At 40.8% G+C, this 14,701-nt stretch overlaps 1 protein-coding gene across 20 annotated transcripts in view; it reads left to right on the top strand.

The window, feature by feature from the left end:
* Positions 1 to 14,701, top strand: part of MTSS1 (MTSS1, I-BAR domain containing) — a 126,531-nt gene that overhangs the window by 96,491 nt on the left and 15,339 nt on the right. For 7 of the 20 annotated variants that reach the window (XM_027645702.1, XM_027645703.1, XM_027645699.1 and 4 more), the window contains 5 exons: positions 4,383 to 4,394; positions 9,623 to 9,780; positions 11,026 to 11,133; positions 12,024 to 12,121; positions 14,117 to 14,327. In XM_027645702.1, the coding sequence (XP_027501503.1) occupies positions 4,383 to 4,394; positions 9,623 to 9,780; positions 11,026 to 11,133; positions 12,024 to 12,121; positions 14,117 to 14,327 (587 nt within the window). The remainder of the gene's footprint in view (positions 1 to 4,382; positions 4,395 to 9,622; positions 9,781 to 11,025; positions 11,134 to 12,023; positions 12,122 to 14,116; positions 14,328 to 14,701) is intronic. The other 13 variants (XM_027645697.1, XM_027645705.1, XM_027645700.1 and 10 more) reach the window with 5 other exon arrangements.

The raw sequence follows: 14,701 nt of genomic DNA on the forward strand, positions 1-14,701 counted from the left end.
ACAGCTGTCTGGCTCCAGCTCCCCTTTATCCTTCTTCTGGGTATTGAATAAATCCATCTGCAATATTGAAGAAGGAGACATAATTTTCTATAAAGTGTGAAGCAGAGAGAGAAGAACTTAAAAGCTGCTGGAAAAAAAACCAACCCACTGTTCTCATATTGCAGATGCCACCTGCATCTGTCAGCAGTGGTTAAAGCAAGCAGACATAGTCCTTGGATTTCTGGGTTCATATCTTCCTCCCCAAATGTGAGCCAAGTCTTGTGACGAGGGTTAGCAAACTGGTGTCTTGTCCTCCTTCAGGATTAAGCATCTTTGAGTGGGGAGTGGAACAGGCCTCATTTTGCCATCATTGTTGCAGCAGCCATGGTGTGATTGAAGCTTTCTTTGTTTCTTTCATAGTTTTTTTAAAATGTCATTCCCTTACTTAATTTTGCTATTTTGACATACTTTTGGAGCTGTACTGAAGGTGCTGTATTTCTATGCTGTCCCCCGTGGAATTGCTCTCCCGCACTTGGTGTTTAGGTCCAGAGCACAAACCGAATAGGAGTCAGGTGGGATTAAAGCTGGTCACAGAGGGACATGGTTGGGGGAAGGTGGAAGAGCTGAAGACTCACAGGTAGCCAGTACAGGGAAAAGTAGGAGCTGCAATATTTTTGAGGAGCTGAGCGTTGTTCTCATGGCCCCTGAGTAGGAGAGATGCAGGGAGGCCTTGAGGCTCATATGGATGAGAGTATGAATGCCCAAAGCTGTTGGCCCTGTGGGTTCCCAGCACGAGTGGGTTCCCAGCACGAGTGGGTTCCCAGCACGAGTGGGTTCCCAGCACGAGTGGGCAGGAGGTCCAACGAAGTTCTCCCTACCTTCTTGCAAGTTATCTACAGTGCTTAAATACAGAAGAAAAAAAAACATAGCAGATTTTTCCCCCTCTTTGTTGTTTTGATCCCTACCTTGAGGAAATAAAGTGTTGGTCTGAATGCAATGTCAGATGTCGTCATGAAAAAGTTTTTTGTATGTATCCATCCTGACAGATCTGTTCAATGTCCTGTGTGATGAAGTATGTTGCTTTTGCTATTATTGAGGGATAAAAATAATCAAGAAGGGGTTTATTTATTCATAACACGAGTGCAGAAGTGATTCTACTTTAGGTCATAAATGAGGTTTGAACTGTGGACAGGGAACTATGGGTGAAACTCTCCTGACAGGCATGTGGCTGAGTGCATGAATGTCTTATTGTGTCTTCAACTCTCGTTTCCCTGTTGCTCAGATTTACTTTTTTTGTTCTGTTCTTCCTCAAGCAGGACCTGTCCTTTTGATTTTTCTGTAAAATTACTGACTCACCTATGGGAACTCTAAAACAACCAATTCCTTCCCTTCCTAGCACTTGTAAGAATATCTTTGAATTAACCTTACGATCATCTGTGGGCAAGTGAGATCTTTGCTGAATTCCGGATTTGCTTCAATACTGTGCATGCTACTAAAAAAGGTCCTTCAAGCTTATTCTGCTGTGACTGGATGAGAAAGTGGTTTTCTTTTGCTTTGGGCAGCTTCAGATGTAGGAACTCAAATATAACCCTCTACTTTCCTCATTCACATCACGGCAGGGGTGTCCTCTCGCCCTGTCGCATTGAGCTGCGGAGGCTCTCTCTCGTAGGTGATGGCTGCAGCATGCACAGCAGCTCCTTGTCTGCATCCCAAGGACATTTAGGAGAGAGGGCCCTGGGCTGCGTGGCTTGTTGTGGCAGGAGCACTGCAGGTTGGACACCCTACTGAGGGGCCGAATACATGGGGGGTCTGCCTGTGCCCTGGCTTGTGTGTGGTCTGTTTGTTCTGGTTCCATGCGGCCAAGTTGAAAGTTCAGGCTGGGCACTTAAGATCATTTATTAGACATTATGTTTTCTGAGTAAGTGTGTTAGTTGCAGTAAAGGTGTTTCCAAAGCTTGAAGCGATGGAGAAAACACCAAGCTTTCCAAACAAAACAAAAGGATGTTCAGGGTCCTTTTGAGGAGTTTGCTAGAGTATATCTAGTAAAGCGACATGTCTGTGTGTAAATTAAGGTCTTACACTTCAAAAGACCTCATAGAGATAATTTACATTCTATTTGTTGTCTTTGACTATTAAAAAAAAAAGGTCCATGTGAAGCTAAATCTGTATAGTCTAAATAGGATTCTGGTGTACCAACCAGATCCATCCAGTCCCTGAGGATGTCATGGTGATCTTTAAGGTACCTCCTTTTCCTTAGGACCTTTGTTCCCATGGGGAGCAGGCCTGTAGGGCTTCTTGCCTCAACATCTCAGTGTTGAAAATTAGCTCTTGTCTGAACAGATAAAACTGTGTAGTGCATGGAACTGCATACATCTTCTAAATTGCCCTTTGTTTTCAGACAAACATTGGCCATCAGAAGTCAGCCCAGCTAACCTGAGTCAGCAGAATAATTATGCATACATTTAAAATAAATTCCATGTTTAGGTTTCTGCTGAGTCAGGGCCTCATAAGTGGATCCATAGCTACTAGAAGCTGTTGATGCTATATTGAATTCAGAAGAGAGATAGCAGCTGTGGCTCTGCATGTAACCATTTGGGAAGGTTAACAAAATGCATGATTCTTAGTTTAACTAAAAAAGGATCAAGTGACTAAATTAAAATATATCTGAATGTATATGTAAAATCTGGAGTGCATGTTGGCTTTATCTTCTGTATTTCAGCTTGGCTATTAATGATTAACTGGACAGGTTTCCCTTCTGCCTATAACATGACTGGTAGGTTTCATTTTCAGGTTCTTCATGTGACACTGTGTGTGAGCTTTGAGAAAAATGTTTCAATCCAAGCGGATACGAGAAGAGTTATATGTAACACTCGCAATAATATAACACATGTTAATATATAAACTGAATTTTATCTCTATGCCATTTGTAGAACTTTCTGCAGAATTGCCTTAACATTCAGTACAACATTTCTTCTTGTGTCCCATCTCAACATTGGGTATCCAAACTGACAGCCTCTCTTTTTGAGTATGCAGCAGTCTTGGAAAGTGTTTTGTGATTCTAATGAAATTGAGAGAGCAGAACATGATTATTAATTTACTGTAATACTGCTAAAAGGGTTTTTTCTTCCTTCTCCTCATTAGCAAAGATGACCTGTTTGTGTTTTAGGGCCTTCGCAGCTGCTTTTGGGTTACACTCTGGTCTTTGTAATATTGCTATACTCCTCTAAAGGATGGTTGTGCAAACCCTGTGACTCTTAACTGCAAAACATAAAGCTCTTCAACACAATTATAACTGAAGGATGTCTCAGTTCTTGAAGCAAATGCCGACCTTCTCATTCAAGTGCTTTGCACTCTTTTTGTACTTGGCACTTACCCTATCTGGAGTGACAGACTGGGGATGGGGAACCCCTGGCCAGACCCTTCCTCTGCAGGAGATAACCTCATTCCTCTAAATTGATCAAATGTAGCATGATGAGGGAAGTGAGAGCCAAGACTCACTGTGGAGTCAATATGATGCAGCTCAGAAGGAGGGAAGCTAATGAGCAAATTATCCTTATCTATTGCAGGGAAAATGTCCTGTGTGAATGAGGCCGTGGTGCCTGCAGGGCTTTTTGGTGTTTTGTTGTTGGGTTTTTTTTCCCTACAAGCTTATAATGTAAGCTCTACTTCACAAAAATGCAGTGAAGACACATTGCTAAATCAGTGACTGAAGACATTTCTTTGATTTACTTTCATTCCTTGAGTTTTGAATGCCTCTTGATAGTTCCCCTCTTTTTGACGGCAAGCCAGGTTTATTGCAAAACTTCATATAATAAAAAGTTTTTTAATTAAAATACACATATCATAGTTAATCTTTTTGATGTTCATCCACATTGCATCAGCAATTAGCTTTTAATTTAATTAACAATCTGTTAATGTAATTGCAGTAGAGAACATCAAAAAGCACTGTGGTTACTCACACAGCACCTGCCCAGAGTTCTGCAAGTTTGAGTTCCCTCTTCCCTGTGAGGGTGATGAGCTTTTTGCCACTTCATCAACCTGACCAGAGTCTTGACGTTTATCTGTGTTGTGCACTTTCTCTGAAGCACAGGTTAATGTGTTCTCACCGAGGAGTCTAAACTGGTTTAAATCTCTTTAAATCTCTTAAAGTAAAACTGTATATGGTAAATAACCAGAAGTTTGACTTACAACAGCTCACCAGGAAGCAAAGCTAATGCATTTGTCTTTATCAGCAATGGAGGAGGTCAGAATAGCCTAGTCCAAACTGCTCACTCTTTTTTCTTGGCACTGATGATAATGTCTAAATTCTAGGAATGCTGTAATACCAGTTTGACTTTTTTTATTTTCCTTTCTGTGTCAATTTTGTGTCCTGCAATTTCTCACCATGCGCACCTGCCTGACAGCTGAGGCTCTGGGTAAGTCTGTGCCATGCTGTGACCCTGGTGGCTGGTTCATTGTAGCCCTTGCTGTGGCCTCTTTATGGTGTCTGGTCTCCACTAACTGCCTAGACTTTAATTTCTAATGAAACTAAAATTTGCCTAATCTTAATGAACAAAGCATCTTTTGATTTATTTTCTTTTGGCATCTAATTGGAACACTGGTAAAAGAAGAAAATCAGTATTGTATATAAACCTCTGGTTTATTTTAGAAAGGGATTAACATGGACAGATAAATCATGTCACAGTTGGGAGAGAAGTTAAATGGAATAGACATGTCATCAAGGTGATGTTTAAATAATTGAGTATCTTATTGTTAATATGACTTTTAAAGTCTAGAGCTTAAAGTCCTTAGTGTTGGTCTTTGTAACCTGTGATCCAAATTCCCCTTTTTTTCTGAAAATCGCATGCATCTTTCTTACCTGATGGATAAGAAATCACTATATTTACTTCATGCTGGGGAATGGGTTGGAATTCAGCATCACGATTGTCTCTTCTCCTGTTGCCTGATCACACCTCAAGTATGTTTGAATTGAGGTTCTGTTTCAGTTGTATTGCAAATTTAAAGTAGCTGCCTTGAGATCTCCTTGTGAATGAAGTGCCATGATTCTGAACTTGAGAGAAGTAATCATACCTCCACTTGCAAGCGTAGTGATGTAGCTGTTCCCTTTGAAGAACCCTGAATTGATTAGATTGGCCTCTGGATTGCTTGGATTGATTAGAAGGCTTCTCAACCAAGTTGCCTCATCTGGGCTCCTGGAGCTGCTGCTTGTCCCCTTTTTTTGAATTACACATTGTGGTTTTCCTGGTTTGTAATTCAATCTTGAAGCTTCATTGAGTAACTTGGAATTTTTCTGTTAAAGGAAGCCTTTGCACTTTTGAACATTAGCAGCTGATTCAGATCTCCAGTAGCCAACAGAAAGATTCGGATTTGGTTTCTGAAGGAGTCTGAAATTAATCCCAGCTATGTGGTTTTCCACCTTTCTATAAATGGTGGCAGAATTCTTTCATTCTCAGCCCAGATCCGTGTTAGTTGATTTGTTGTCTTTACTGTGCAAACTTAGAGGGATTGTTCATCCTGGCAGCTGGAGCAGGTGTACTCTTGTAAAGAAGGTGGTTTGGGAATGAATGACTTGGAGCCTGCTTTGATTTGTACAAGTAGAGGTGTACTCAGCATTATCTTATACAGTGTAAATTCTGCCACTCTGTAAAGTGTCCAATATTGAATATTCAAGTTCTGTGCAGACACTTAAAAAAGTGCAAGGAAGCAATCTTTGAGTGAGAACATGGAAAATAATAGTTTCACCAATATTTGCTGCATTACTTTGTCAATAACAGCATTAACTTTAGCAGTCTGACTTGCACTGAAGCATTTAAAGATCATTGTTCTGCTTTGGTGTTGCTGAGAGCTTTGCTAGTTTAAGTTATCTTATAAAATAGACATGAAATTGGGTTGAAAATGAGATTTGCCTTTTTCTTTCTCCCTAATACTTTCCCTTTACTGAAGTTCCTTTTAAATGGTGGTTATTTCAGAAATTGCATGAGACTTTCAGCCAGGATTCACACAAAGCACTGTAAAATGGAACTTTTAGTGCATGTTGGTCCTTTAAAGCTCTTGCATGTCACGGTAATGATGTGGAGCACCTGCTCTGAAGGTAACATATTAAAACTGTCCTTGAAGTAGCAGCAGATTTATGTTACTTTTAATGAGAAGCAGTTCAGCTCCCTGCACTGGATTAGCTGTTACTTGCCTGTGGTCCAGCCGCAAGTCCCCAGGCTATTGGAGAATTCAGTCCACAACTTCTGGTCTTGCATTTCTGCTCCTCTCTGCATTGCCAGAGCTCCATTTTGAGAAAGGCTGGATTTGAATTCCTCCTCAGTTTTTAGGTTGTTGACTTGTTCTTCTGAGTGCAGCTGGACATGCTCTGCAGAACCATCCCTACACCTTGTTCACGTCTGGCTAGTTGCAAACCAGAGAGACCTGTGACTATATTTGATGGTTTTGGCCATTACTGTTGCAGATTGATGTGGTAGGTCACTCAAACCTGCCTGCAACTGAGGCAGGAATGTCCTTCCAGGTGCACTTTTACAGCTGCTCCATGATGAGTTCTGGAACTATCTGATGTCGTTACTGTGGTTGCGTTGGTTTGGAAATGTTTCTGAATGCATAACCTAAAGGCAAGAGAGTGGGCTGGAAAAAATAATCGCTTGCTGATGTTCCTTAAAATGTGCCTCATGTCCATAGTAAAAATATTGCAATCAATTGTCAGAGATGCCATGGACAGGTGGCCTTCCTCTCATAATTCAAAGGGGAAAAGAACTTCATTGCTCTCCTGTGGTCAGTATTCCCTTTTGAGATAAGTAGCAGATTCAAAGCAGTGGAGACCCAAAGGTGGAGGAGGAGCAGAGGTGATGAGCAGTTGGTCCTCATACCTTCTGTGTCCTCTGTATAGTATAGGAGTGCTATCAAGGGGATTGGCTCTGCTCTGCTTAGCTAAGGAAACTGGTTTAACTGGGCAGAGATCTCATCACTCAAATTAATGAGCTCTCTGAGTGCCATGGGAGGCAGCTGGCAATTCAGGGAATGTGAAGAGCTATGCTTGCTTTCAAAAGACTTGTTAGATTGATGTCTGCTTTGTGGAGCTTTCAAAGGATGTTGATAAAGCTTTCCTGCTCCTAAAGGATGAGTTGCAAGGAGTCATTGGGAGAGAGCTGTGTTCATGCCATGTAAACATCTGACTTCAGAGCCTCATCTAAATGATTCTCCTAAGCTTGTTTCCTGCTCTGAATTATACCCCAGGCAGCTTCTGTGTTTTCACTGACTACCCAAGTGCCTCAGAGCATTAAAGCGGGTCTGCGGAAGTAGCAGTGAGGAGGTGGTGTGTCTGTTAATGTGCTGACTCACTGAAAGAAATAAAGGAAATTTTGTAGAGGTACAGAGAATGTTGGAGAGGGGTGCAGTTTTATATGTACCCTTGCTGAGGGGTTAAAATACCATCTTGAATGTTATCCTGATAACTTTATTGAATTTAGTGAGTTACACGGGTGCAAATTGAGTTTATTTTTGCCCCAGGTTTTGGGTGCTCTTGTTCTGGTTGAAGACATGGTGCTCTATGAGGTCCACTTAAATTACCAAAATTCACTGTAATTGAACCCACTTTATCAATGGAGTCCAGTTACTTTCTAAGTGTGTGTGTTCTCAGTGCTCAAGTGAATGCATTTAACAAGGATTTACTGTGTTACGTGCATGATCATATGGTGGAGCAGCTTAACATTTACAGCAGTTCTCCAGAGCTGAACTAATGAGTGTGTGATTTCGTTTGCAACTAATATATTTTGCATTTGGTACATCCATGGTAGTGTCTCGGTTTGAACAACAGGAGATTGTTTCACCTGTTGTAATTTCCAGGCAACGCTCAAAAGGGGTCTGAGCAATGATACAAGTCTCTGTTCCAAAAGGAATTTGAAATAACAACTCCAGAGAAGTATAAAATGTTTAACTGCTGCATCTGATGGCAAAGGAGAGTATGGGGAGGGACTTGAAGCATACAGAATGGTCTTCAAGCAGGAAGGCCCAGTATGTCTCCTGAGAGTGACAGACAAGAAGGCACAGGACCTTCAGGATGTTACCCAGAGCTCTCTTATAACTTGTTTCTGGGAGATGCTGATTTTGAGAGAGAAAGCAGGTGACTGCACCTTCAGAGTCTGTTACTCTTAAAGTTATTTACTTCTGAAACAGTTTCATGACCATAATTACAGCAGCCAGCCTGATCTGCAGGATCCGGCAGTGGGTGTTCTGTTGGCAGTCTAGTACCCAGGTGGCCTTGGCAGTGGCCATGTCCATGTTACACTGCATGTGATTCTTCCAGGATCCATCACACAGCTCTGCATGTGGGGTCTGTGCAGTTTTATCTGGACTATGTCTAACTCTGTACAGAGGAGATATGGATATATCCAGCCTGTAATGCCACTAAGCCAGCGTGATTCCCTTTGCTTCCGTTGCTGCTCTCTTTTCCTGCAGCTCTGGCTGTGCATCAGTGCAGGGGAGCTAATGGCTTTGCCTGGAAAAGGAGTATTAAGGAAATACAAATGATAGTAAGGCAAAGGTTTTCTTTTGTGACCTTGACATTAAGTCATCTGCATTGTGTACTGCACAAGTCAAGAGACTTTTTTCTTCCTCTTGCTCATAGCTTTAAATTCTCCATGCAGAAGGGTTATTGTCCGTAAAAATTGATTTTGGGTAGCTGCTTGTAACTCACTCACCATTTTTCAATGTTATCTCCCTGGTATTTAGCAACAGTGGTATGGATATGTGCCTGGATCCTGGGAGATTTGCAACAAATTTATACAACTAAAGTTCTTCAAAATATTTAGGAGTGTAAGCTGCATGAAAATATCTTGCAACTGAAATGTTATTGGTTCAGTAATAGTATGTCTAGGCAGCAGCTCTTCATTCCTAGAGGAATATTTTTTGACATGATGCAGAGTAAGCAGTTGGTACAGAATAAGATATTTACCTGTCACAGAAAGTTTTGGTATTATGAGTTGACTGTAATTAACACAGTGAAGCTTTTTGTTTGCAAAATGTTGGAATTTTATTATTTCCATTGCCAGATATTAGACATTAATACATACGTTAATAACCTATGTTGATAGGTTTGGTTTTGTTTGAACCCTGGAATGAAGAAAACTTGCAGCAGTTGCTTGTGCAGAGTACTTGAGTCAAGTGGTCCAATGATCAGTAACATGTCGTAATAGTATCTTATATGGGAGATTGATTCATTCATTTAGTGGCTCCACAAGTTGTCATTAGGACCTTGTTAAGCACAAAAATAGGAAGAGGAGTTTACCTGGGATTAGTGATTAATACTCTCCCTGTTAGTAAGATGTTGGTTTTCAGCAAGGATGATATGAACAGTTACTACAGTAATGCTTTGAGAAAGTCCTTCTTTCAAATGCTGTCTTTGGCTTGTTGAAACCTTTTAAATTGAACTGTATGTCTATTCTGTGCAAAAGGGGAAAAAATAAATGCTTTGAAATGCTTGACTTAATTAGGGGGGGAAAAAAACCCTTACTAACTTGAATTAAGATAAAATGCTGGTTGAGACATTAATTGCAATCTGGCAACAGTGCTGGCTGAAAATAAGGTCGTTTATGGAGATCCACAGTTTTGACAAAATGTACTCTTGATTTTTTCCTGCATACAGGACGGGGTGACATTCAGCCCCAGTTGGATAGTGCTTTACAAGATGTCAATGATAAGTACCTGCTGCTTGAAGAAACTGAGAAGCAAGCTGTCAGAAAGGCTCTGATCGAGGAGCGCGGACGATTCTGTGCTTTCATTTCGATGCTGCGCCCTGTGATAGTAAGAGCTCTTTGCTTTAAATCAGTACAATTCACAGATTAGATAAGTGGCCAAAAACCTCTCAAAAGAGTATCTTGTTATGCCTTGGGAATTAATTTCTATGGCAAAAATTAAGCTTCATCTCTATCGAGCAAGTGGTGAGAATTGGGACCTTTCGTGTAGGCGCTTGTAGTAATTCAGTGATAGAAGACACCGAATACTTTCAGGATGACTGATGGGTAAACAGTGGGCACAAAGACTAAAGTCAGTTTGTGTTCCCTATGAATTTCAACCTGAGACATTGCAAATGCAGTTTTTTCCACTGCTTTTCTTCTTAACATCACATTTTAATATAAATCTTCCTCACTCCTACTCCAGTGCTAGGACTGATAAATGTTTCAAGACCTCCCCTGTTTATATAATGGCATTATCTGACAGATTGCAGGCTGCTTCCTTGCAGTTTTTTGATAGCTCTTTTCCTGCTACATGACAGGTTTTCAGTTCATTGAAAAGGTTTCAGTATATTTTCATCATCTCAGGTTGTCTGAAGCTCGACAAGGAATCATTTGTGGCTTTATGCAAGCATGATGCATTTCTGAAGGGTCACCGGCGTACTGGGAATATGTTCCCAGTGCTTGTTTACAAAGAGCACCACTCTCAACAGAAAACTGTAGTTAGAGAAATAGGAAGGTGATGGCTGAGCAGGAAGAGGTGAATACCAGACTCTGGAGGACCTGGAGGAAATGGTAGTATAGTTTACAGTCCAGGAATCATCTGAGTTAGTTGTTGATGTAATTTGAGCCAGAAGGAATCATAGATATATTAGTGGTCTGTACCTGTATAGTGCCTTTATCTCTAAGTTTCAAAAACTAGCAAAGAGTACGAGTTTAACCCCTGTTTACATTCAGGGTTAAAATCTTTAGGGCACATTAGTGCCTATACATAGAAGAGTTAAAATTTGTCAAATGCAGCAAAACTGACACTCTTTTTCTGAACACGTCACAAAAAGAAGGCTGAGACTTATTTATCTTGCTGATGAGAGAAAGATTTGTGGGCCTCAGAACTTACAACAATCTTAAAGTAGTTACAGAACTCTAATATTTTCAAGCTTCTTTCATAAGAAGTTACTGCTTAATGGGCAAAGAAAAGGTGGCTTCACTGGGCATCCCTGCAGTCATCAGCAAAAAGAAGAAGGTGGTGTGTTGAGTTACGGGTCTGATTTTTAAAACCAAGGCTGTGATTAGCCTTGCCCTTTTGTCTTTTCAGGAAGAAGAAATATCAATGCTAGGAGAAATAACCCATTTACAAACCATATCAGATGACCTGAAAAGTCTTACCATGGATCCACACAAATTGCCATCCTCAAGTGAACAGGTCAGCTCTTGTTGCCTGGAAAATATTTTTGTTTGTAGCTTGCACCAGTTTTCCTTTTGTGTTATGAGGGATATTGAGTACTGGTGTTTAGTGGCTTAATGTTATGTTTTGTAGATGCTTCTCTGCAGCAAGGTCATTTTTAACATAAGCAATTCAAAAAAATTATCTTGAAGTACCAGCTTAGTGCCCCTGAAGTATTTGGTACACTTGGAAGTATATGAAGATGCCAGATTTCTGTTGAGAGTGTATGAGGAATGAGTGTCATGTCCTCACCCTACATTTCAACATCCCTGTCTTTATGTAGTTGCAAGATTGCTGGGATTGGATAGCTTGGTGGAGTCTAGCATTTGAGCATTTTTCCATGCGGTCCTTAAAATGCATAGAAAAATGTGTGTCATTAAATAAATCCAAATAGGACGTTTTTCTCCAGCCTTGCTGTGTTAACTCAGTTTTCTTGTCATATCATTGACTTAGAAGTGTAAAGCTCTGTTGTGGTTGAGTATTGGATCTTCAGCTAATTTTTTAAAATGCAACAGTTCTTCAACTCTAAGACCATAATGGTTTTTTAAAAAGTAAAAAAAAAAACCCAAACAAAACAGCTTCCAGAATGCATGAAATAAATCTCCAGTTTACTTTTTAAGATTTTTCCATTCAAATGTGACTTTCCTTCTGTAATAGCAGCCCTAGTGTTGAAGTATGTTAGTTCCTGGAAAACCAAGGATGAAGCTGACTCTCCTGTGTTATATACACAGTGTAATTCTGGAAGGGGACTGAGACTGAGTCAATTGGCACTGCAAGTTCGTAGTGGTGACGAATGACAAGAAGATGTTTTCTGTTAATAGGGGTAAAATTTTTCCACATCCTTGATGCTATTGATTATCTTTCATCAGGTAATTTTAGATTTGAAAGGTTCTGATTACAGCTGGTCTTACCAGACTCCTCCATCCTCTCCCAGTACTACCATGTCCAGAAAATCTAGTGTTTGCAGGTAAGTCGATTGGTAATATTTGTTTTTAACCTCTTTGGGGGCAACAGGAGGCAAGTTCAAACTGTGATATGGATTTGTATACATTCTTAAATCTTAAATAATAAGTATTACTGAAATCAGTCCCTTTTGGTCGTTACTCGTTTAAGTGTGTGCTGGGAATATTAAAAAGGATGGGCATGACTGAACAACTTTTGAACTCAAGACAACTTGAAGATGTTTTTGGTTCAGTTCTCTTGAATCCATTTTGGATCAAAGAGCAGACTGTACTGATCTAAGCTCTAAGATTGTTCATTCATAATTTCCTTTTCTGTTTTTCATGTGATGACTTTTTAGATTATTCTAAGTAGCTGTTACTAATCAGTAAGTTAAACTGTTTGAAAAGGGAAAACATCCTTGGCAATTGCCCTATGAGTCTGGTAGATGGAAATGCTTTTTTGATACAAGTTTTTTTGACTGTTTAATGCTGTCTAATGCTGTCCTGAAATATGTTGAAACACTGGATTCTGTCTATGCTTTCTCTGTAAAAACTGTTTTTTCTCATAAAACAGTTTATTAGCATGTTGCCCTCATACCTGGTGTCCACATTTACTCTTTCCTTTTATTGAAAAGGAAGATATCCTGTTGTGTATTCTGCTCAACACCTCTCTAGCTGCTCTCAAATGATTACCTTTCAGTTTGCTTTATGAATAATGTATTACAGGTTCTCTGTGTATGAGCAAAGTTACCTACAGCATGTCAGAGCAAGTGAACACCACTTCTATGTACCTACTTGTCTCTGCATGCGGATATATATAAAAAATGTCAGTACTTTTATATATATATATGTGAAAACATGCATATTTAGAGCAATGAGCACAGGCTTAAAGATGCAATATCCTGAAGCTATAAAAGAAAATGGCAAAAAAACCCCCAAACCAACAAAATTTCATCATCTGTTCCTAATGAACTTCATCTTCTTGAGCAGTAAAATCTCTGTGGCATGGACTAGTATTTGTGGGTAAAATTCAGCAGATCTTCTCTTTCTCTGCTCCAAACTGATTTGTACATCCTCTGTGTACGTGGCATTTGTGAACAGGAGGTGCAGGCCTCACCCAGATATCCTACAGAGCCATTCCTTCAGCCAGGCTCCTGCCAGTGGGGGTAGAAAGCTGCCTACAGGTACATCCTGCTAGTCCTGCTCAGCCACCCCAGCAGGAAATTTCACAGGCTCCCACGTTGCGGCTGGCATGTCCTTACTGTCATTCATGGATACTGAGGAGTAAAAATACATCTCTTTGTTTGAAGCATCACACTGGGTTTTTTAACACGGATATTAATTTGGGGTTTTAATTCTCTGACTGTCTTACTAACTAGAGCTCCATACCCAGTGGCTTGGCTTCACTCAATATGCCATCACATGTTTTTTTCTGGTAGGAAGCCTTCATGTGAGCAAAGCTTGTCCCAGGTACTCTGGAGCGTGGGGGGTTTGGTGATGGTCTCACACGTTGTCCTGCTGACTGTCTGCAGTGACATGCCTAGAGACAGACTCTTACATGAACTGCAGTGCCTTTGGTCACCCTGCTAGAAATTCTGGTGCATATTTGGGCCGTGGTGCAAAGGCAACAAGGTCTAAGTCAGGAATAGGAGAGGGCTGTCAGCAGAGACTTTTTGAGCAAGTGCTGTGCAAATGCTAGGGAGGGCATGTAGCAATCCCTCCATCCCTAACCCAGCTTTGAACTCTGAGTGGTTACAGATTTGATCATGTGAGTGAAATTCAAGGTAAAATGCCATTTTCTCTCTGGTCACCAGGGATACTGCAGTTGCTTGTAGTTCTTTACTGATATATATGTGCATATATATATTTTTAATTTGTCAATATTTTTCTTTTCCGGTTTATGCTGCCTGTTGCTAGAGACATGTGGAATGTTAATTGTACTGCATATGGGTCTCTCCCCACCCCACCCTTGTGTCTTTTCCTCTCCCCTTTCCTTTCTCTGTTCCTTTTGTCTCTCACAGCAGTCTGAACAGCGTTAACAGTAGTGATTCCCGGTCCAGTGGCTCGCACTCGCACTCACCTAGTTCACACTATCGCTATCGCAGCTCCAATCTGCCTCAGCAGGCACCCATGAGGCTGTCCAGTGTGTCCTCCCATGATTCTGGATTCATGTCCCAGGATGCTTTCCAGTCCAAATCGCCATCCCCCATGCCACCAGAAGCACCTAACCAGGTACGTGCAAGCATGAGAACAAAAACCTGAGTGTGAGCTGGACTCTTTAAATTGGCTCACCTTTCACAGAAAGAATCTGGTGTGGTTTTGGGGTACCTTGGAGTCAGTTTAAACAGTGAGAGTAAGGTTTGTGTCACTACACTTCATCCAGCTAAAAGTTGGGCCTCTAGCTTGAGTGATTTATGCTGCTTTTGCAGTTAGCGCTGAAGAAAAGGATAAGTCACTCTTGGGGGATTTAGTTTTCCTGATGGCCCTGGAGGGAGCCCAGATGCCTATTTTTCAGATACATACAGAAGGGAAAGAACAAGTCTCACCTTCCAGGAGGGGATAATACTCACTTTACCCACTGAGGTTAGCAGTTAATATCCTGCAAA

The sequence above is a fragment of the Corapipo altera genome, unplaced genomic scaffold, assembly GCF_003945725.1.
Source record: "Corapipo altera isolate COAL_440 unplaced genomic scaffold, ASM394572v1 51, whole genome shotgun sequence".
In the NCBI taxonomy this organism is placed as follows: domain Eukaryota; kingdom Metazoa; phylum Chordata; class Aves; order Passeriformes; family Pipridae; genus Corapipo; species Corapipo altera.